Source organism: Neomonachus schauinslandi, chromosome 10 (assembly GCF_002201575.2).
Source record: "Neomonachus schauinslandi chromosome 10, ASM220157v2, whole genome shotgun sequence".
In the NCBI taxonomy this organism is placed as follows: Eukaryota; Metazoa; Chordata; class Mammalia; order Carnivora; family Phocidae; genus Neomonachus; species Neomonachus schauinslandi.
Window position 1 is genome coordinate 125921510 of NC_058412.1, and position 21064 is coordinate 125942573.

Below are 21064 nucleotides of genomic sequence, written 5' to 3' on the forward strand. Positions count from 1 at the left end.
AGCGTAGGGCAAATGCAAAGTCTCTGAGGTGGGAGTGTTTATGGGATGTAAGGAGGAACAGCAATGAGGCGGTGTAGCTGGAGGGGATGTAAATGAGAAAGACAGAAAGGAAAAGAGAGAAACAAGACAGAGATCAGGAGGTCAGAGAGGAGGCCACAGATACAGACCCCACCCAGCCCCAGTCTTCTCATCTGTAGAACAGGTATAAAAACACCCCACCTCACAGGGACAGGACAGACCGTGGCAAGTGGCCAGTCTGGGCGGGCCCTATTCCACGGCCCTCCCCCACCGCTTCACACCCCCTCCACGAGCGCAGGCCTGGGCCGTGCTGAAGTCCAGGCTCGTTGTCATCAAAGGGCTTTCGCCACGCGCTATGTGTGATGAGAGAGAAACAGGAGGGAGACATTGGCAGGACCTCAAGCCTGCAGAATTTTCCAGCCGAATCACTCAACCGACAGGCCCGTGCCGGCAGAGATAGGTCTCCTTAACCATCCGACCCAGACGCGCCTAATGGTTCCAGGATCTCCCCACCTCTCTGCTCCCTTGAAAATCACAGATGTGGTGCTCTGACGTACCACACGTGGTGCCAGGGCTGGCTCTGCCCCTCTGTAGCCGGGTGACCTCGGGCCAGGCGCCCTCCATGCTGAAAAGCACTGATAAGGAGGACCATGGTGAGGAGGAGGAGGAGGAGGGTGGCGGCAGTTACTGCCCACTCAGCCTTTACTCTGTGCGTGGGAGGTGGGGTCCATTATTATCCCCTTTAACAGATAAGGAGATAGAGGCAGAATGACCCAAGGCCGCAACAAAGTACAAGGAGGAACGCGGATGTGAGCCTGGATGTGTGTCTGGTTCTGTTCACGGGCACGGTGAAGCCGATACTCCAGGAAAAGGACCTCCGCGGTCAAGTACATACATGGTAAGCTCTCAGTCTACGCTAGCCATCAGCAGCCTGTTCTCTGACAACACGTGCCGGGACAGCAGGGGGCAATCTGCCAGCGCGTCCGGAGCGGAGCGCTCCGAGCAGAAAACCAACCCCAGAACGTTCCCTCTCCATTCACTTCATTTCTGCCCCGCCTGAAAACCAACAGCCTCTTTTCTGGAGGACAGGTCCTAACGGTCCGGAGGCCCAGATGTTCTGCAGCATCAGGACCCGGAGGGTTTCCTGAGCGCCTGCCAGTTTCCGGGGACACAGCAAAGGGGAAGTGAGGAAGGGGGAGAGGGAGCCCTCTCTCTGGCAAAAAGTGCTCCCCTAGGGGAAGGGGGGACCAGACAACAGCCCCAGGCGGTGAACACGATCGAGATAAATCAGACAAAGGGAAGGAGAGTGTGACCCGAAGCTTTGGGAAAAAAAAAAAAAAGAGGTGCGAGCAGGTGCCCCACCCCGAGGGAGCATTCCCAGGCTACTGCAGCTCACCGCACACACACAAGAACCTGAGCTGACACTGGGTGTTAGAGCAGCCTGGGCAAGGTGTCTGCGCTCAGCCCGAGGCGCAGGATGCAGGGTGGGCGCTGCGGCTCGGGGAGCACGAGAGCCGGGGCGGCGGGGGCTGCAGTGAGGAGAATTCTCACTTCCTGGGCCCTCACAGCAAGATGGCCACAATCGTTGCCAGATCCCTGGCAGATAAGGAGCTCATTTCGCAACCTCAGAGTCAGAGAAGAACTCCAGAGGAATGACCCAAATATTCAACAGGAAATGGGAAAATGATGTGAAGGGGTAAATCTCAAAATGAACCCACCACCCCCCACCACCACCCTGGGTCAGACCGCTGAAGTCAACCCCCTGGACCCTGTCCCCACTCCCCAATCACAGTCCATTCGGGAACGAAGGGAGACCCTGTCCCTCCCCTGCTCAGAAGCTTCCTGAGGCACCTACAACACTCAAGAGAAGACAAAGACCCCACAATGGCCCACAAGGCCCTGCCTACACTGGCCCCATCACCTCTCTGACCTCACTCCCCCACTCTCTCCCTCAGATCCTCCTCTGGCCACCTAATTGTTCCTCAGACACGATCCTACCACAGGGCCTTTGCACTGGCTCTTCCCTCTATCTGGCAGACACTTCCCCCTGGTACCTGTATGGCCCCCTTCCTCACCTCCTCCAGGTCTTTGCTCAAATGTCACCCTCTCAGTCCATCACTCCTGGCCCTTACCAACCCTCTTAGTCTGAGATACTTCTCCTCCACAGCACCCAGGCCAACTCTACAAGTATATTCGTTTCCTATCTATCCCTCCGTTGTCTGTCTCCCCCAACAGAATGCCAGTCCCACAGAAGTAGGGCTCTGGGCCGTTTTGTTCACTTTGTATCTCCAGCACCTAGGACGATGCCTTATACATAACAGTTGTTCAACAATCGTTGGTGAGTAAACAAATGGCCTCCCAAACGCCTGGCACTGCAGCACCAAGCGAAACTCTCTCCTGGAGGGAATCAGGAAGACACAAACGGATTTGCTAAGAAAAGAACATTCTCCCTATGGGATGCACTGCTTTCCAGTGCTGCCCGCCTCCCTCCCCCACCACTCACCGCACATAAAGGCTTTCCATGGACCACCTAACATCCTTTGGAGAGCCCCGCGTGGTCCACGGCCCCACTCCGGGGAACACGCCACTCCCCAGCCATCCCCCTGCATGAGGAATTGATGCCAACACCGCCCCGGTGATGGACCGTGGTCCATCTGCAGGGGTGCCACACCCCCGGTGGCCAGGGAGACAGAGGGAACAACTGAATGGCAAGGTCTTCACGCTGAGCGTGGGCGACAGCTGCATCGCCTGCAGACAGATGTGGGAGGTGCAAGACACACGGGAGCCCGTGCGAAGCCCCGAGGCTGTACCCTGAGTAGCCATTCTGCCAGAAGCATCCCTGCCAGCAGCATGCTAGAGCAGCTGTCCCCAGCAGACGGCTCCCAGCTCCCAGGACACGCCCTATTTGGCCTCAGCACGTTTGACAAGTTTTGAACCAAGCTGACATTTGGAAATCAGGTGCTTGCACCTTTTATAAAAGTCCCAATTTCTGGATTTAGAAACAGTTGGCAACACTAGGGTGGCATTTCCATAGTCATTCAGTGAGTCACTGGCGGGGGGTACCGACTATGTGCCACGCACCATGCTGGGTACTTGGGGAATAGCAACAAACAGAACAGGCCCAAACCTTTGCCCTGGCCGAGCTGATAGCCTAATGAGGATTCAGAAAATCAATCCGTACACCAAGAGGTAAGAACAGAATATGAGTTAGGGGAAGGGACTGTGAAGAAAAACAACAACAAGGCGAGGGGACAGAGAATGGCAGAGGTGCCTCTGCTACAGCTGGGTGGTCAGGTAAGGCCTCTCTGAGGAGGAACAACTGAGCAACAGACGCCTGACAATATCAGAGAGTGAGCTTCAGGGTATCTACATGAATGACGTCCCAGAAGAAAAATGAAGTGCAAAGGCCCTGGGGCAGGAACATGTTTGTTGTGTTCAGAGAACTGCAAGGAGACAAGCGTGGCTGGAGCAGAGCCAGAGGAGTGGGAGAAGAAGCAGAGGAGGTCAGAAAGAAACATAACTGTGTAGCACCTTATAGGTGACACTGATGAGGAATCCGGATTTCAATCTGAGCGACAGGGAGCTGCTGGCCGGTTTTGAGTGAGGAAGTGACATGAACTGGCTTAGGCTTAGCTGCTGAGTTGAGAAGAGACTGTGGAGGACAAGGGCAGAGGCAGGAAGACCCAGCGGGGGCTGTAGCAGGGGCCCAGGAGCACGGTGGAGTGAAGGAGCTAGAAGGGCTAGACTCAGGATAGATTCCGAAAGCAGAGCCAACAGGACCTCCTAAGAGACTGGATGTAGGGTGAGCCAAAGACAGCTCCGGTTTGGCCTGAGCAACCAGAAAGGAGTGGCCATTTATAGAAATGGGGACAAGAGGGTGGCGGGGAAGGGGAGCCCAGTCTGGGGCAAGAGGAGAGCCAAGCATTTGGTTTTTGGACATGTTAGGTAGGAGATGCCTGTCTGACATCCAAGTGGGGAAGCTGAGTGGGCAGGAAAACAAGCCTGGAGCTTGGGAGACAGGTCCAGGCTGCAGGTCGGACACAGAGATGGGGTTAAAGCCATGGGAGTGTCCGCCCGAAGCTAGTACATGGACGTGCATAGCAGTGTTATTCATAATAGCCAGAAAGTGGAAAGAACCCAAACATCCGTCAAGGAATGAACGGATAAACAAAATAAGGTTCCATACAATGGAATATTATTCATCCATAAAAAGGAATGAAGCTCTGATCTGTGCTGCCATGTGGACAAGCCTGGAAAACACTGTGCTAAAGGAAAGAAGCCAGACACAAAAGGTTACATATGATATGATCCCGTCTATATGGAAGGTCCTGAATGGGCAAATCCCCAGAGACGGGAAGTGGATGAGTGGTGGCCAGGGGCTGGGGCAGGAGGGAAAAGCCCAAGGACTGCTGATGGGTCTGGAGTTTCTCTTGATGGTGATGAAAATATTCTAAAATTATTATGATGAAGATTGCACAACTGTTGAATATATATATATATATTTTTTTTTTTTTTAAAAGGCCACAAGGTGGCTGAGGCCACTCCGGGAGCAAGTCTAGAGAGAGAAAAGGCCCCAGGACCAAGCCCTGGGCCCACCTGTGCTTAGGCCCAGAAGGTGTGGAGCCAGCAAAGGAGATAGCAGGGAAGGGGCCAAGAGTATAGGAGGCAAAGGAGAGCAGGGGGGCTGGGGTGGCAGCTGCCTCTCTGGACAGATGTGTGCCCGTCCAGTTTGCCCCCACCTGCCCCAACCTGCTTCCATTATGTACCAGGCTCTCGTGGGGCCCAGTCTGCCTGGAGCCTGAGAGGTAGGGGCTGTCCCAGGAAACACTGTGGGTCCTGAGCCACACCAGCCGCTGGGACAGTGAGTGGCCCAATGAGATCTGTGCATCACCAGGAAACAACCCAAAGGGACAGTGACAGTCAGCCTCCCCTCGGGCACCTGTCACTTGAGCACCAGGGGCGTGACCCCAAGCCTGAATCATTTCCCTGGAAATGTCGATGGAAAACTCAACAAAGCCTAAAAATGCCAACTGTCTATCCCAAGCCTGGGCCGAAGGCTGAGAGAGAATGTTCTGGCTATTCTTAGGCAACGTTCAAGTTCAGCTTTTTGGGGCCGTTCCCAATGAGGCTTTCATTCTTGCCTCTTCTCTCTTCCCACCCGGGCTCCCTGACCCCATTCGCCTACTGGATTCGGAGTTCAGCTCAAACAAGGGGGCTCAGAGGGCCACGGGGACATCTGCGAGGGCGTCAGAGTTGCAGGGGCCAGAGGGGGAGAGGCTTGAGGGATTGGGCTCGTGGTACCGTCTTTTAGAATCCTCTGGAAAATGTGACAGGAAGGAGGAACTCAGGAGGAGCATGAAGCGCTGCCCTCAGTCCCAGCTGTGTTCTGATGCAAATGTTCCAGCTGTGGGTGCCAAAGGCCAGGACACTGAGCGAGTCCATCAGGCAGGGAGCATGGCACGTCCCCACAGGAACCTAAGGCCCTGCTGGCTGGTCCCCCTGGTTCTATCTGAGCTCCCGATAAACACAGCTGGAGACGGAGGAAACGGGGCGAGTAAACAGCCATTTGGTCAGGAGAGCAAACCCACAGCCTGGCTTCATCATCGTTTCCGGTGGGCAGTTATTCTCCCACTGGTTGCCAGCCAGTTCTGCTCCTCTCTGTCTGTTCTCCTGGGAATCCAGAGCCCATGAATCCCACCAGACCGAACTGTGGCCCCTGGGGCCAAGCAGGCCTCAGAAACGCCTGGGCCTCCCGTTGTGAGCTTCGAGTCCACACACACACACACACACACACACACACACACACACACACACAGGTCCAGCTCCACTGGTTGTTAAAATATGTTACCACTCCAAGCACCTGCTGAGACCCTGGACTTTTCCCAGACCCACAAACCAGAGGGCTAACACCTAGGGAGCCCTGACTGGGCTGTGGGACTACAGCTGGCATTTTTCCTAATGGGTCAGATGTTCCAGGTTTGAAACCCCAGGAGAGAAAGAACAGAGCAGCCACTGAGCCACAAAACACAAGGCCACTGACCTCCCCAGACCCTCACCTAGGGCACTGAGAAGGTCAGCATCCCCAAAACCCAAGGACTTTGGCAGCTTGACTGCCCAAAATGCTTAACTGGCAGCGGAACCTAGTGGTTAGAGGGCAGGCCTCTAGAATGGGCTCAAATCCCGGTTCCTACCACTTAACCTACTAGCTGGCCGTGAACAGGCCACTTCCTCTGTGCCTCAGTGTCGCCAATGGGGCTAATCACAGTGCCTCCCTCATCAAGTTGTTCTCAGAATTAAGTGAAAAAATGTTCAATCATCATAACAACCCTGTCTGTATTAATACAACCCCTGTACCCCAGATGAGTAACTGAGGCAGAGAGAAGTGACTTGCCCAAGGTCAGGCAGCTAGTAAATGGTGAGCATTCTAGAATTCAAACTCAAGCAGCCTCTGGCTGCAAAGCCTGGCGCTAATCCAGGGGTCAACAGCCTTTTTCTGTAAACGGCCAAATAGTAAATATTTTAGGCTTTGTTGGCTCTATCCGGTCTCTGTCACATATTCTTCTCTGTTTGTTTTTGGGGGTTTCTTTTTTTCTAAACAAGGCTTTAAAAAATGTAAACATCATTCTTAGCTCATGTGTTGGACAAAAACAGGCCATGGGCTAGATCTGGCTCACAGGCCAGCATTTTGCCAACCCCTGCCCTAAACCGCTACAGAGAACAACCTCTTAAATGCTGGTACGTGATTCAAGTTTGGAAAACACACCGAACAGATCAAATGAAGCACATCTGTAGGTCCAATTCAATCCACAGGCTACCGATGTGCAAGTTCTACCTGGAGCTTTCCCTGCACCAAGGTGAAGAGCCAGCCATACACAGCATTTCAAACACATGTTTGGGGATCAAAGCAGCTCCAAGAACGACTGCAGATGGTCCTTCTGAGATCCCAGGGACAGACACAGAGCAGGAGGCGAGAGGAGGTACAGAGAGAACTTCGTCCCATCAACCATGGCTGCACACATTAGAGGCCTGTGTTCCCGGGCAGAGCTGATGGCCCCAGAGAGGGTCTGGTCCAGCTCACAGACTCAAGGGTCACCCACCTTGTCCAGCAGAAAGTCAAGTTCAAGAATGCCCTAGTAATCTTCCCCTCCCCTCTGCCTTCCAGTTCACAGAGCAAGGATGCATGTGGCCCCAGTGACAGGTGCATGAATGAGGCACCACCAGCCAAATTAATCCACCAGCAGGGACCCCAAGGAACAGCTGTCCGATGCAAGGCCTTCAGGATGGAGCCAGGGGAGGCTTGGGCCAATGAGCTGCCATTTCCAAGCACTGAAAACCCTGGGCAGAGAGCAGCGGATGGCGGCAGAGCCATCCACCCAGCTGGGGATCTGCCCAGAAGCCGACTCTGACACTGAGAATTAAGACTTCTTGGGTAGCCACACAAGCAGCAAACCCCCCCTGGTCTGCACCACCGAGACTAAATCAAAGCTGAAGACAGCGGTGTGTGGCTCTTTGTGCTGGGCCCATGCAGCAGCCCCCAACCTCTTCCACAAATAGCCAGAACTGTGATGAGGAGGTCCTGCATCCCCCGCCCACGGGCTTGTGGCCCATGGGATCATGTGATTCGCTGGGAGGTTGGAGCACATGACATAAGTCTGCACCAATTAGAGCTCACCTGCTCAGTGTGATTGGGTCAGGCGGGGAGCACCTGATCCTGGTATCAGCCAATCAGAACATAACACTGCCCAGCTCACTGCACTGGACCATGTCTCAACCGATCAGAGCCCCACACAGCCCAGCCCCTCACCATTGGGGTAAAGTCCAAGTCTAAGCACATGGGAGAAGGGTAAATGGCACAAGCAAAGGCTTCATGTAATTGGTTCAAGTTAAACCACATGACTCGGGCCCAAACTGTTCAGAACATCACATTCTTCTGGCCACAGATGGCAAAAGCCTGAGTGACTCTCAGGACTTATGTTGGAGCTACCAGAAGAGGGGTTCAGGCTTTCCCACTGCCCTTGAACTGGACGAGGTGCATGGCCAGAATAACACAGCCATCTGCTACCACACAGAATATAAAGCAGAACTGAACACAAAGAGGCAGGGTCCTGGTAGGACCCAGCCCGGCCCAAGGCCAGCACGGTCCCTATACATCTCAGCTACTTGAACTAACAAGTTCTACTTTTCGAGTAAGCCAGTCAGAGCTGGGTTTTCTGTCGCTTCAAACACAGAGAAAGGAGTTGGGTGAGCGTCTCACCTTGAGGAGGAGGGGGTACTTGCAGATCCTCTGAATCGGAGACAGCAGGTAGCCCTCCAAAGGGATGTCCGTGGTCTTCCGGCCTCCCAGAAGCATGCAGCTCTGCAAACGGACAGAAGACCTTCATTAAAACTCGCCAGGGGGGCACCTGGGTGGCTCAGATGGTTAAGCGTCTGCCTTCGGCTCAGGTCATGATCCCAGGGTCCTGGGATCGAGTCCCACATCGGGCTCCCTGCTCCTTGGGAGCCTGCTTCTCCCTCTGCCTCTCTCTCTCTGTCTCTCATGAATAAATAAATAAAATCTTTAAAAAAAAATAAAAAATAAAAAAAATAAAAATAAAACTCGCCAGGGATTGCAAAGGGACTTGGCCACTTTCAAATAAGCAGGGGAAGCACTCTCAAAACACAGCTGCAGACTTCGGAAGCAATTAACCACACCTAGGGGAGATGGAAATATGCATATCTGTCACCCAGCACAAAGCCTAGATCAGGGCCTGGCAACCTGTCCTCCCTGGGCCAAATCCTGCCCGCTCCCTGTTGCGGTAAGCAGGGTCTCACTAGAACACAACCACATCCTTTGTTTACATACCTGCACGTGCCTGCTTTCAAGCTACCGTGGCACAGCTGAGTGGTTGTGACAGACACCATATGGTCACAACACCTGAACTGTTCACTATCTGGCTTTTTACAAAAAAGTTTGCTAACTCCTGGTGTGTAGGAACTACAGGAACTTTCACAGATACGCACCAGGAGACAGGAACGGGGACATTCAAAACTGTCTTGTTTGGAACAGCAAAAAATGGAAAGCAACCTGAACAGCCACCAAATGAAGGACGGAAAAAATAAGCCTGTCGACTGACACATCGCCACACTCCACGGCGGTGGAAACGGGGGACCAGGCACACCGCAGAGCAACACGGGTGGACCTCACAAACAGAAGGATGTGGATGCTATGAACCCATTCACACAAAGCTTTTAAAAACACACACAACAGAACCAGGCATTGTTTGTGGAGAACACATCTGTAGTAAAATACAAAGACACAGATGGAAGGAAAATAAACCAAATTCTAACAGGGGTTGGTTCCCTCTGCAGAGGGAGGGTAACAGGATCTGGAAAATGAACTGAGTCCCCCACCGTAACCCCTCACCATCCTGTCCCAGGGCTCGCTATGTGCCCAGTACACGCATGCATGCTGATATGCACGCAGGAAGGAAGGAAAGGACAAACTAAGGAACAAGCGACCTGCCAACACAGCCCGCAGTCCCCGTCTTCCTCCTCGACACCGCGCGGGCAGACCGCAAATGACACAGGAACTCCTGGGGAAAAGGATTCTCATCCTATCACTCACTCGTTCACTCATTCATTTATTCATTCCGCGAATAAATATTGTGCGTGTACTATGGGCTGGGCACGGTTCCAAGCACTGGGGCACCTGCCCAACAAATCAGATACAAGTTCCCTGCTTACGTTCAAGTGAAAACAAGCCCAGAGAACATTTGCCCTGCGCCTACCACATGCCAGGCCCTGTACCTCGTGCTCCTCACAGCCCCAGGATAAGCAGGGACATTTTCTCCCTCTTACAGATGGGAAACTGGCACACAGAAGCAAAAGGACGGGTCCGAGACTCAAACCTGCTGCCCTTCAGGGAGCTCGGGGGGCCCTCTGCTCGGAGAAGCAGAATCCCGGGGAGCCCAGGTTCCTGCTCTGGCAGGAGCTGCGTGGCCCCCACCCCCGCATTTCTCCCGGGGCACAGATGGGGGATCGGAGCTGCGGCAGCTGGGAGATGCCAGGCCCCACACTGCTCACACTCAGGCCTTTGTCCTCCGAGCACTAGCTCACCATAAGCTGCCCTGAAGATGTCAGCTCCGGGCAGAGAGAGGGGAGCCTGGGGGTAGGGGAGCACTTTCCAGAAGCCCCCAGGACCAGGCGGGAGAAGGGCCTGGCTCTTTGTCCAGGATCAAGGGGTTTTCACATAACTGTCAAAGCTGCCAACCACACTTCTCCCCCAGACACTCCAAATTCTTGTTTCATGTTATTTTCATTTAAGGAAAAAAAAAAAAGGCAAACACACACAGAGCTGCCATTCACTATCCTAGCAAGATGACACTGCGAGCACAATGGGAAAAACTTGTGAAAATTATCTCTTTAAATTCTGCTCCTTCACAGAATTGACCTGGGGGAGGTGAAACGCTATGAGTGCATTTAGTGCAAGTTGCTATATCCTGCAATAAAAGGTTTTTAAGAATCTCAGATCCCTTCCGATGCCTAAATGCTCCTTCTATTATCTGGCCTCTCGACTCTTCTGATCTCACTTCCTGCTGCATTTCATCTCAGACTGTCCATTCCAGCTACCCTGGCCTTCTTGCTATTCGTCAAACACTCTCCTACCTCAGGGCCTTGGGATGTACAATTCCTCTACCTGGAATGCTTCCCTCCCAGATACTCCTTGCTTCTCTCTCTTACTTTACCAAAGTCTCTGCTTAAACACCAAAGACACGGTTTTCCCACAGACCGATCTAAAATAGCGACCACCACCCTAACTCCCTCCAACAGCCTGTCATCCTTAACTGACTATATTTCCTCCAGAGGACTTGACACCACACGATACAGCACGTAAGTTTCTCCTACTAGAATGGCTGCTCCATGACAGCAAGGCCTTTTCTTGCCTTGGTTACTGTCATCACCCAAGATTTAGAATGAACAAATAAGTGAATAAATTACCCCCATTTTAAAGACAAGAAAACTGAGTCACAGAAAGATGAAATCCCCAACCTATCTCTCAGCAAGCACACAACACATCGTGACTGGAAAGCCAGATCCTGTCTGTTCCCAACGCCTTAACATCCCATGATAGACTCGAGACAGCTCTTCTGCCAGTGGCCAAAAGCTGGGAGACACCAGCAGGGAGGGGGGAAGATGATGCATGGGCTGGCACAGGCCCCTCCCCGTGTCCTCCCCCCGTGTCCTTCCCCGGCCGGATCCGGCCCCGCTCAGCTGCTGCTGGGAAAACAGCAGCCTGGCCCATCGAGAAGACTGCAGGAGAGAGAGGAAGGAAGGACAGAGAGAGTGGGCCCTTCCCTTCGCACACCCCTGCTAACACCATCCTGGCATCTCCTGCTTCCCAAGACCCAGCTGAGCCCAAGGGGACACCCCCAGGAAGAGAGGCCCTAGGCCAGCAGCCTAGAGCCTGGGCAGCAGGGACTATGGGACTCAAGGCAGCAGGTCGAACACGGAAGCGGGGCCATGTGTGGTCTTGTGCTACATGACTTCATCTTTGCTTCTGGCCCTGACTCTTTAATGAATCTAAGTATAAAACTGGAAAGGTAAGAATGCAGATAAGAGCGGCCAACAGCATCAGTCCCGAACGCTAAGACCTTTGAGACCCATCTGCCCTTCTTCAGATGCTCCCTAAAAATGGACCAAGCAACACGAACGTACTAGTGAAGGAAACACACATTTTGAATCAAAATTCTGGAAATACTTTGTTGGAGACTGTGCATCAGGGAGAAGCACAGGTAAGAATTTTATTGTGTAGCTTAGCCCTCTGGGCACGTGGTTAACACTCCTTGTGCTCTGTTAGATGTTCTACTTTTGTGTGCCTTATTTTCTATGTGCTGTTGGGAAATAAAACCGTTCTTAGGGGTGGGGATGTTGGTCTTTGACTGAATGAGCTGGGGATTTAGAAGTGAGGGCTCAGGATTCGAACCCATGAGAAGCTCAATCGCTTTGGGAAGTCTCTTGAGAGACATACTCCTGGGAAGTCACTTCAGATTTTAGAGTCATCAGAATCACCTGCTGGCAAGGGCTATGCAGTGTCCCCTACTGTATTCTTCCACGGCAACAGAATTTTCATCTGGGCACACAGCTGCATGCCCCAGCCTCCCCTGCAGCTGGTTGTAGCCACGTGGCGAGGTCCTGGATGTGAGCAGAAGAGATGTGTGTGGCTTCCTGCTGTGCCCTTAAAAGGAGAAGGGCAGGCCCTCCTTCCCACCCTTCTGCACCCCACTACCCGGAAGGTGGAAGTAGCGAGAAGTCAACTTAGACCAGTGGATGAGTGCACAGCCCAGGGCACCGGCCCCTGACACTGGGGCCCCCATCCCAGCCTCAGACTGTCTACATCCACACTGTTACCATGACAGAGAAATAAACGTCTACTTTGTTTAAACCTCTGTTATTTGGGATGTCTGCAGAGCAGACAAATGTATATCTTAACTCACAATAGACAGTGGCTGGTAAAACTCCAAGGAAATCACAAATGAGAACCTTTCTGCACAAGTGAAGCTCTCTGCAATTGTAGAGAAGACCTCCAGGGATGTCTGCTGTCTGGCCTGACCAATGTCTCTTCCCAACTTACTTGCACAAGTGCAAACCAACTGTCCTGTAGGCCTCCACCCCACCCTTGGAGCTGGTGGTATGGGTGGAGTTGACTCCGCCCCCCAGCTCCAGCAGCAACCAATCAGAGCAACAACCAAACCCTCCACCTACAGCAATTGGTTCAGGGATAAGGTCTTGAGCCAAGATGAACCAATGAGCATCAGACCCAGGATTTTTGCTGTTAACTACTGAGAAAGGAGCTTTCCTATCCTAAAGCCTCTCTGCTATGAGCGGTGTAAGCATAGAGCAGCTGGAGGCCATGACGGTACCACGTGGGGAAGCCTCCCTGGGAATGGAGCCAAGGCAGAGAAAAGCAGAACCAAGAAACACATTCTTAATGACATATTGGCACACCTAGATTCTGCTGTGCCTGAAGCCCTCTTGGGTCTTAAACTTCGCAGAAAAGTGAACCCGTAAAAAAAAATTGGGGGGGGGGGGCGCCTGGGTGGCTCAGTCATTTAGCATCTGCCTTGGGCTCAGGTCATGATCCCAGGGTCCTGGGATAGAGCCCCGCATCGGGCTCCCTGCTCGGCGGGAAGCCTGCTTCTCCCTCTCCCACTCCCCCTGCTTGTGTTCCCTCTCTCGCTGTCTCTCTCTCTCTGTCAAATAAATAAAGAAAATCTTTAAAAAAAAAAAAAAATTTTTTTTTTGGCATAAGCCAATTTTAACTGGATTTTCTTTCACTTATAATTAAGTAATCCTAACAATACAATCATTACTACCCTTGCTACCACTCTTAACAGGATCGTTACTTTAGATCAGGAATTGGCAAACGTGGCCCAAGGGCCAGATCCAGCCCGCCACCTGTTTTGTAAATAAGGTTTTACTGGAACACAGCCATGTTCACTCCTTTATGTATTATTTATGGCTGCTTTCATGCTACAACGGCAAAACTGCGTCGCTGTGACCAAGAGCGCGTGATGCAAAAAGGCAAAAATCTGGCCCCTTACAGAAAACATTTGGTGATCCCAGCGTTACCCCAGCTGTTATGCCCAGCTGACCCAGGCAACATGGGTCAGCATGAAGCTCTCTTGTGCCCAGAGATCCACAAGCCTGAAGCAGAGCAGAAGGGAGGGTGACAAGTAAACTTACCAAAAGGAAGGCACGCACAGTGGGGATCTTGTTGAGTTCCACAAGCAACCGCAGGGCCTTCTCGTGGTTGCTGCAGTATTCCTCATACACGCAGAACTTGTCCTTCTGCAAGACAAGGACAGAGCCTGTGGGAGAGAGCCCATGGCAGGAAAGCGGACGCTCTGAGATGTGCCAATGCCTGGGCCAGCCTGGGAGGAGCCCCAGACCCTGAGCGACCACACAGCAGAAGGAACCTCAGGTAGGGGGGTGCGCACTCACTGTGGGCCTCACAGCCTCCACTCCTGCCCCAAGTCTGCACCCAGCAGCCTGAGTAACCTTTCAGGAAGCAGCACGGCCCAGGGCCCAGGGTCAAGTGCGCAGACTCAAAGCCAGCAGCCTGGGCTTGCGATCCTGGCTCTGCATTTCTAAGTATGAACTCGGCCAAGTTCCCTGGCCTCTCTGTGCCTCCATCTCGTCATCGGGAAGGTGGAGTTAGGAATAGTCCTTAATTCATGGGGTTGTTAGAGGGATTAAATGAGTGAAAACACAAGGCTTCAGCATATAGTAAGTGCTCAGTAAGTGTCCACCCTTAGCATTAAAGGGCAAGTCAGGCTGTGTCACGTGCCTGCTGAACACGCCCCGTGGTATTCTACTACACTATGAATGAAATCCAACACTTGATTATGAATTTCAAGGGCCAAATAATGTGACCCTGCCTTTCTCTGACCCCATCTCACTGGCCTTCTATCTACCTTGAATTTGCCAGCCTATTCCTACCTCAGGGCTTTGCACTTGCCATACCCTCTACCCAGAACATTCTTCCCCCCAAGCCTGGCTACTCCCCAACTCAGATCCCACCTCCTCAAACAACACCTGGACAACCCTAGCTAAAGTAGCGAGCCAGGTGTAACCAGGAAGGATTCAGGTTGTGTATCTGTCTATTCCCACATAGCAGTCAGCTCCCCCCGCCCCCCAGAGGCGGTGACCACCTCCGTCTTGTTCACTGAGGTATTCCCCGATTCTGGCACAGCGTCTGGCACACAGTAGGCCCTCAGTGAACATTCGCTAACTAGCTGGACTTTAAACACCTACTATGTGTGATGCCCTGTACGTATGAACCTGAAGAATCTAGAGAAGGCTCAGGAATCTGGGGGGAAAAGGAGATCCCTGGTCGCTGCCACACTGCAGTGGCAGTCTTGAGGCAAGGGGCTAGCTCTGCTGACCTCCAAATGCCCCTAAGCGCAAAGCTGGACTCTTGCCAATCTGGAGGTCACCTGTGGGTCTCCAGGTCTCTAACCATCAGCCAGGGCTTCCGGGACTAGCAGGAAGCTCTGCACTGAACATTCTCGGCTCCAAAAGGCTCACAGAACACCACCTCCCAACCTGCCAACCCTAAACAAGGATGTCCTGGGTAAGGCCACTGGACAGGATGGGCTGACGGGCCTTGACCTTGGGCTGGGGGTTGGGCAGAAGATCCCAAGAAGCTAAGGAAGGAAGAGGTGGGTCTGCAAAGCAAGCAACTCATCTTGTCTCTAAACAAACCCCCAGTCATCCTGCCACTGGGTGGCTGTAGGAAAGAGCAAACCAGAGAGGAGGCAGAATGGGTTTCAGAATCAATAAGCCGCCCCAGCCCGCCCCGGCTCAGTGCTGGGGGCTGTGGGTGCACAACCTGGGCAGACACTCTCAACAGTGAAGGGCCCACAGCCAGAGCCGATGGCCAACACCGCGTGTGTGCTGAGCACTGAGTCACTGTCACACACTGCTCTCTTGGAATGCGGGGGCCATTCATCCACTCCTCACAGTGACCTGACAGGTAATGACTCTATATGCCCCAGTGGCACATGGGAAAACTGAGGACAAGCCATGGGCCCGAGGGCTCACGCCTGGTCAAGTGGCAGCACCAGGACTCGACCTCTCAGAACCCCTCGCTCCAGGTCATGGCAAAAGATGGGGACGGGCGGAGAAGGCCAAAGGGGGACGAATCGCAAGCCACAAATCCACAAACTAAGCTCAGAGGGGAACTGCAGATAATGATGAAAAGCTCAGAGTGACTCTAGAACCAGACCACCTGGGTCGGAAGCCCAGGCTCGTGCTCCCTGAGTAGCGGGGGAACTTGGGCAGGGTGCTTCACCTCTCTCTGCCTCGGTTCCCTCATCTACAAAACAGACATAACGACAGCCCCCCACGACTTGAGCAGCTAGTGGCTTAAATAATCCATATGCGGAATGAGGAGGACAGTGCTGCAGACACAATGGACTCCAGAGAATATTTCAAAAGCCTCTAAAAGTATTGGCTACACACACAGCCAATAATCATGAATCAATAGAGAAAAATACCAAAACCAACAACGTCACAATGACCCAGGACGAACAAACCTGACGCGTACTCCAAGGAGCGGCCAAATGCTCTGAAATATCACAACACACAAGCAAGGTGCTCCAGACACCACGACCAATGTCAGCACGTGCACAGAAACACGCCCCGAGTCACCGACGACTGTCTGCCTCACCCAGTGTCTGCAGATACACAGGGAAGGGGAAGGGGGAGACCCCAGCATCCCCCACACTGCCCACACAGAACTCTTTCTGTTCCTACTATCTCCAATGAGCCCAGGGGACCATCAAGGCCAGTGGAGACTGGTCAGGAGAAGTCTGTGCAGGGGTTCACCCAAGCAAGGAAAAAAGATGTGAACGGGGGTGCTGCCAGACGTACGTGGTGCCAGGCCTCCGCTGCAGACCATGGTGAAGTGGGCTGCAGAGAAGGAAGGGCCTTTCTGGGTGAAGGTGACAGGAAGCGGCCTGCCTGGAGCCTGCTCCTGCAGAGAAGGTCTACAGGGCCCTACAGCAGGGCTGGGCTCCCAGTGCAGGCACAGGAATGACAGCAGGAGGTCCCAACCGTATGCAAGTAGCTTTAGGGGGGTGGGGGGGGGGTACTGCTCTGCTCTGCAGAGCCTTAACTTTCCCGGGGCCCACAGACCCTGCTATCAGTCCTGTTTATAGATAAGCCAACAGAGCCTCCATGGGCCTATCAGCATCAACCTTGTAAGTCCAAGTGCAAGTTCTCCAGCCAGGTACAGAGTCCGGCTCCCCAGGCTGCCAGCTCTGTGGCCTTGGGCAAGGTATGTCAGGTTTCGGAGCCCCTGCATTCTTGTCCATAAAGTACAGACAACAGTGGTCTCTCCACCATCAGGTGGTTGTGAGGATTATCACGTGAATACACTGTTAAGTGCTGAAAATGGAACGCAGCAAGGGCTCACTAAGTATCAGCTAGTATTGTTGCTGTTGTTATCTGGGCTGCTATTACTACCACTATTAGGACTTAAACAGATTCGTTATCCCACGGTGAACGGGTCTATGACAGGGTGGGGCAGTGGGTGGGTAGGTTCTGATGGTGGGAAAAGGGGCAGGCAGAGTGGGGAGGAAGGGAGCTGAGTGGGTTCGCAGGTTTAGAACAGGCCACCAGGGAAAGGGACTGGACAGAATCTGGGAAATACGGTAGGCCCTGACCCCCGGTACGTCTTACTCCTCAGCTGTGCACTGTCCATCTCGCCCCTCTCCACCACCCCCCACCCGCATTGTGAGCTCCATGGGGGCGGCCTTTGCATCTGCTGGGGTCACTGGTGTAGTCCCAGTGGGGACTGGAGTCCCCGGCAGCGAGCAGGCATCGTGAATGAAAGCAAGAAAGCACAAGGAGGAACTGAGAGGGGCCCAACAGGCCTCACACCGGCCCCGTGCTTCTTCCAGACGACCCTGGTCTACCATAACTACAGCCTCGGCTCTTGGCTGGACCATGTCTTGTTTTACCCACCCAGCAGCCATTCCCCCCGTGCCGGTCATGGCCCCCAAGTTTTCCCCTGGGAACTACCTCCTCCACTCGGAGCCCACTGACCCAGCTCCACTCCCAGGCACCAAAGTGAGCATAGGACCCAGGCCAAACCAATCAGAGAGCTGCCTGTCCTGGCAGCAGTGGCCATGTGACCCAAGCTGGGCCAAGGACAGCCCTCAAAGACTCATGCTGGAATTACTGTGAAGAGAAGCTCCCTTTGAACTGTCACTGCAAGCTGGGAGAGTGTCAGCCTGAAACCGTTGAGGGCCACCTCTGCCACCCTGTGAGGCATACACCCCCCACCCCTCAAGAATGAAGCCAACACAAAGGAAATTAGAGCCCAAAGATACAGACCAAGTCCTGCAAACACCATATGGGGCCCTGGATCCAGCTATGCCTAAAGCCCAGTCACAGGAATATTTCATTTGTATGAGTCATAAAGTCTTTTGTTTGTTTGTTTAAGCCTATTTGAATTGGTGGTTTTGTCACTTGCAATGAAGACAGTCCTAATAAATGCACACTCTGAAAGGGGGAAGACAATGAAAAGTTGGACCCAAGCCTGGTGAGGTGACAGGGTCTCCCTGTCCATCTCCATCTGTACGATGAAGAGGTTGGACCAGAACGCAGAGGCAAATCTGTTTATTCTCACATGCCGACCCTAATCGATGAGGAGCACTGGCTGGAACACTGGTGAGAAGAATTCTGGAGCTCCCCCTGGGGAGCCCAGAGGCAGAATGCTGTGACTGATTAGCAATGTCTGCCATGGCTGCAGGAGAGGGGAGTAAGTGAGTGATGAGATCGCTGCAGGTTTGTCATTCCTCATCCCGAGCCCCTTCCCGGGTGCGCTCTGCAATGTCCTCCTCTCCTTCAGCTTGCGAAAAGGTCAGGGGACCAAAGGCTTGAGGCTAGGAGAGCTTAAATTTAGCAAATGGCAATACCCCCTCCTCAAAACCATGCCCCGCTCCATCACCCCCCTGTCCTTTCATTGAGCCCAATCCCCGCTGTGTCCCAGGCCTGGGACCCCACAGACATGGAAATGCTGCTTTTGCCAGCTAAGAGCCCAAGCGTTCTATTTCCTCCTAGGGGCCCCACATGGGGCTTTGATTGCTGTGCCAAGAAGAAACGGACAAGCAGCTGTGCACAACACAGATGTGGAGGGTGGGGAACATGTGGCTGTGGGTTTGGGCTGCAAAGCGGGAGAAGTACGCAGGTGCCCGCCCACTGGGGACAGCTGGGGAAGAGGGGCAAGACCCCGGGGAGGGCTCCAGGATTGTCAGAGGTGACGGCTGCTGTCCACAGCTACCCAGGGGGCAACACATGCTCCACGGAGGCCATCTGCCCCAAACCACTCACTTCACACCCAAAACACTGAGACTCAGAGAAGGGATGGAGCTAGCCATGTAGACATCACCTCCAGCGCGGACAGGAGCATGAGCTCCAGGTCTCACTTTTGCAAGGGTTTCCCCAACTTATCGTCCGCCTATTCACACAGCTCGGGATATGCAGACCGTATGACCTCCCTGCTAAAAACCTACAAGTCTTAGAATAAGATCCCTGTGGGATCTGCCCCCATGGCGTCCCTGCACTCCCTCCGTCACTCACTCGGCTCCAGCCACACCGGGCTGCCTGCCTTCCTCCCAGGCACCTGCCTGTTCCCAGTCTGGCGCCGCTGCCCTTGCTCGTCTCTCCCTCTGGAATGTCCCTCCCCAAGATCATCCCATTTCACCAGGTCCAGAGGCCTGCCCTGACCAGGGTTGCCAGATAAAACACGACGCCGAGTTGAGTTCAAACTTTCAGATGAACAACAAATCATTTCTTAGTATAAGTACGTCCCAAATAGTGCATGAGACATACTTATGCTAAAAAATTATCTGTCGTTTACCAAATGTACTCAGATGTCCTGGGTGCTCTTGTTCACTCACTCTAGCAACCCTGTCCCTGACTTCCCACTTTCAAACATCCTCGAGCAGAGTCACTGCTTGCCACATCTGTATTTTATATTCTTCACAGCCCATGTCACCATCTGAAATGGCCTCCTCCATTTCTCCAGCCTATGAGCCTCAGGGCAGCAGGAACAAACCCGTCCTATACAGGGCAGCATCGTCAGGGCCAAGTACAGTGCCTGGCACACAGTAGGTGTTTAATGCGTATTTCAGGAGACTTATCATCTAAGATGGTGAAAAATATAAGCCCTGGGGCCAGATTACAGTGGCTCCCTCACTGGCTGTATAATCTTGCATTAGGACTCACCCTCTCTGGGTCTCAGTTCCCCTACTTCCAAAGTGAGAACAATCATAGTACACACTGTTGAAGGCTGTTCTGAAGTTTTAATGAATGAAAATACGTAAAGCATGTCAAACAGTGCCCAGCACAAAGAGAATGTTTGTGCCAGTTTGCGATGAACTCGGCAGTTAGTGGCTGGGTTTTAGGGGGCCCACATCTCCCTTCCTTCCTCAGCCATTCCCTCACTATTCCAAGCAACGTGGCAATCCTGCAGGAAGACAGAGGCTATTATGAAAAGCCTCAGCCTCTCTGACCAGCAGCTGAAGTGGGACCCTAAGATACCCCCATGGGTGAGGGGCTGGCCAAGCCGGGACTCGCCCCCAGGTCTGTCTGACCCAAGGCCACCCTCTTGGCAGTGGCTACCCCTGTTGGTCATTCTGCAGCAGAAGGGCCCTGCCAGACCAGGAGGTCAGGGGAACCCCAGGACACAGCCATTCAGCAAGAAGCCACACTGTCCGTGGCACTGAGGGGAGGGAGAGCCCACTAAAAATACCACGAATCTGCTGGGCCCACACTGCTTCCCATTGCTCCTGGGGGCAGAGGCTGGGCCTGTCTGCCACCTGCCACTCCATGTCCCAGACAGGTCTGCCTGGGGGAGCTGGGGAAGAAGCCCACTTCCCCAAAGCCACAGCCTCCGACAGGGGCTGGGGCATTGTACTCACGAATTTTAAGAAAACATTCCCAAGTTCATGCTGAGACTGAGGCTCAGGATGTAAACAGTACTCCAAGGCTGCCAAGAAATCCTTATGAACTTCCAAGATGTCTTCGATGTTCGAGAACAGGACCTATGGGGAAAGGGAGGCCCAAGGATCACGTTAATCAAGGCATAGGGGGAGAGCAAAATCAAGCAAAAACAAAACAAAACAAAAAAAACCATAACCCCCAGTGCGGATGAGGATATAATGATGCAACAGGCACTCTGATACACTGGAGCCAGTTTCCCCCTAATAAAAGTAATGCTAAAACAAAATATGGCCAACGTTTATTACGCGGGATTAATGCCTAATCCTGTGCTAAGAACTTTATGTGCATTTATGGCACCTAATGCTCACTGTAACCCCATGAGGTAGAGACTACTGTCATTCCCCATTTATAGATGAAGAGCAGGGACGCAAAGTATATTAACATTCTCAAGGTCACGTAGCCCAGGAAGCAGCAGAACTGAAGTTCACACTCAGCATGCAGAGAATTTTATATTAAGACATTCATCACAGTTTTCATCATGGCTAGACAACCA

General features: G+C 53.0%; 1 protein-coding gene across 1 annotated transcript in view; it reads right to left on the reverse strand.

Moving 5' to 3' along the window:
- The window catches only part of PREX1 (phosphatidylinositol-3,4,5-trisphosphate dependent Rac exchange factor 1), a 175534-nt gene that overhangs the window by 78002 nt on the left and 76468 nt on the right, over positions 1–21064 (reverse strand). The window contains exons 3-5 of the mRNA XM_044919013.1: positions 20490–20612; positions 13741–13845; positions 8273–8374 (exon numbers count right to left, since the gene is read on the reverse strand). Of these exons, the coding sequence (XP_044774948.1) occupies positions 8273–8374; positions 13741–13845; positions 20490–20612 (330 nt within the window). The remainder of the gene's footprint in view (positions 1–8272; positions 8375–13740; positions 13846–20489; positions 20613–21064) is intronic.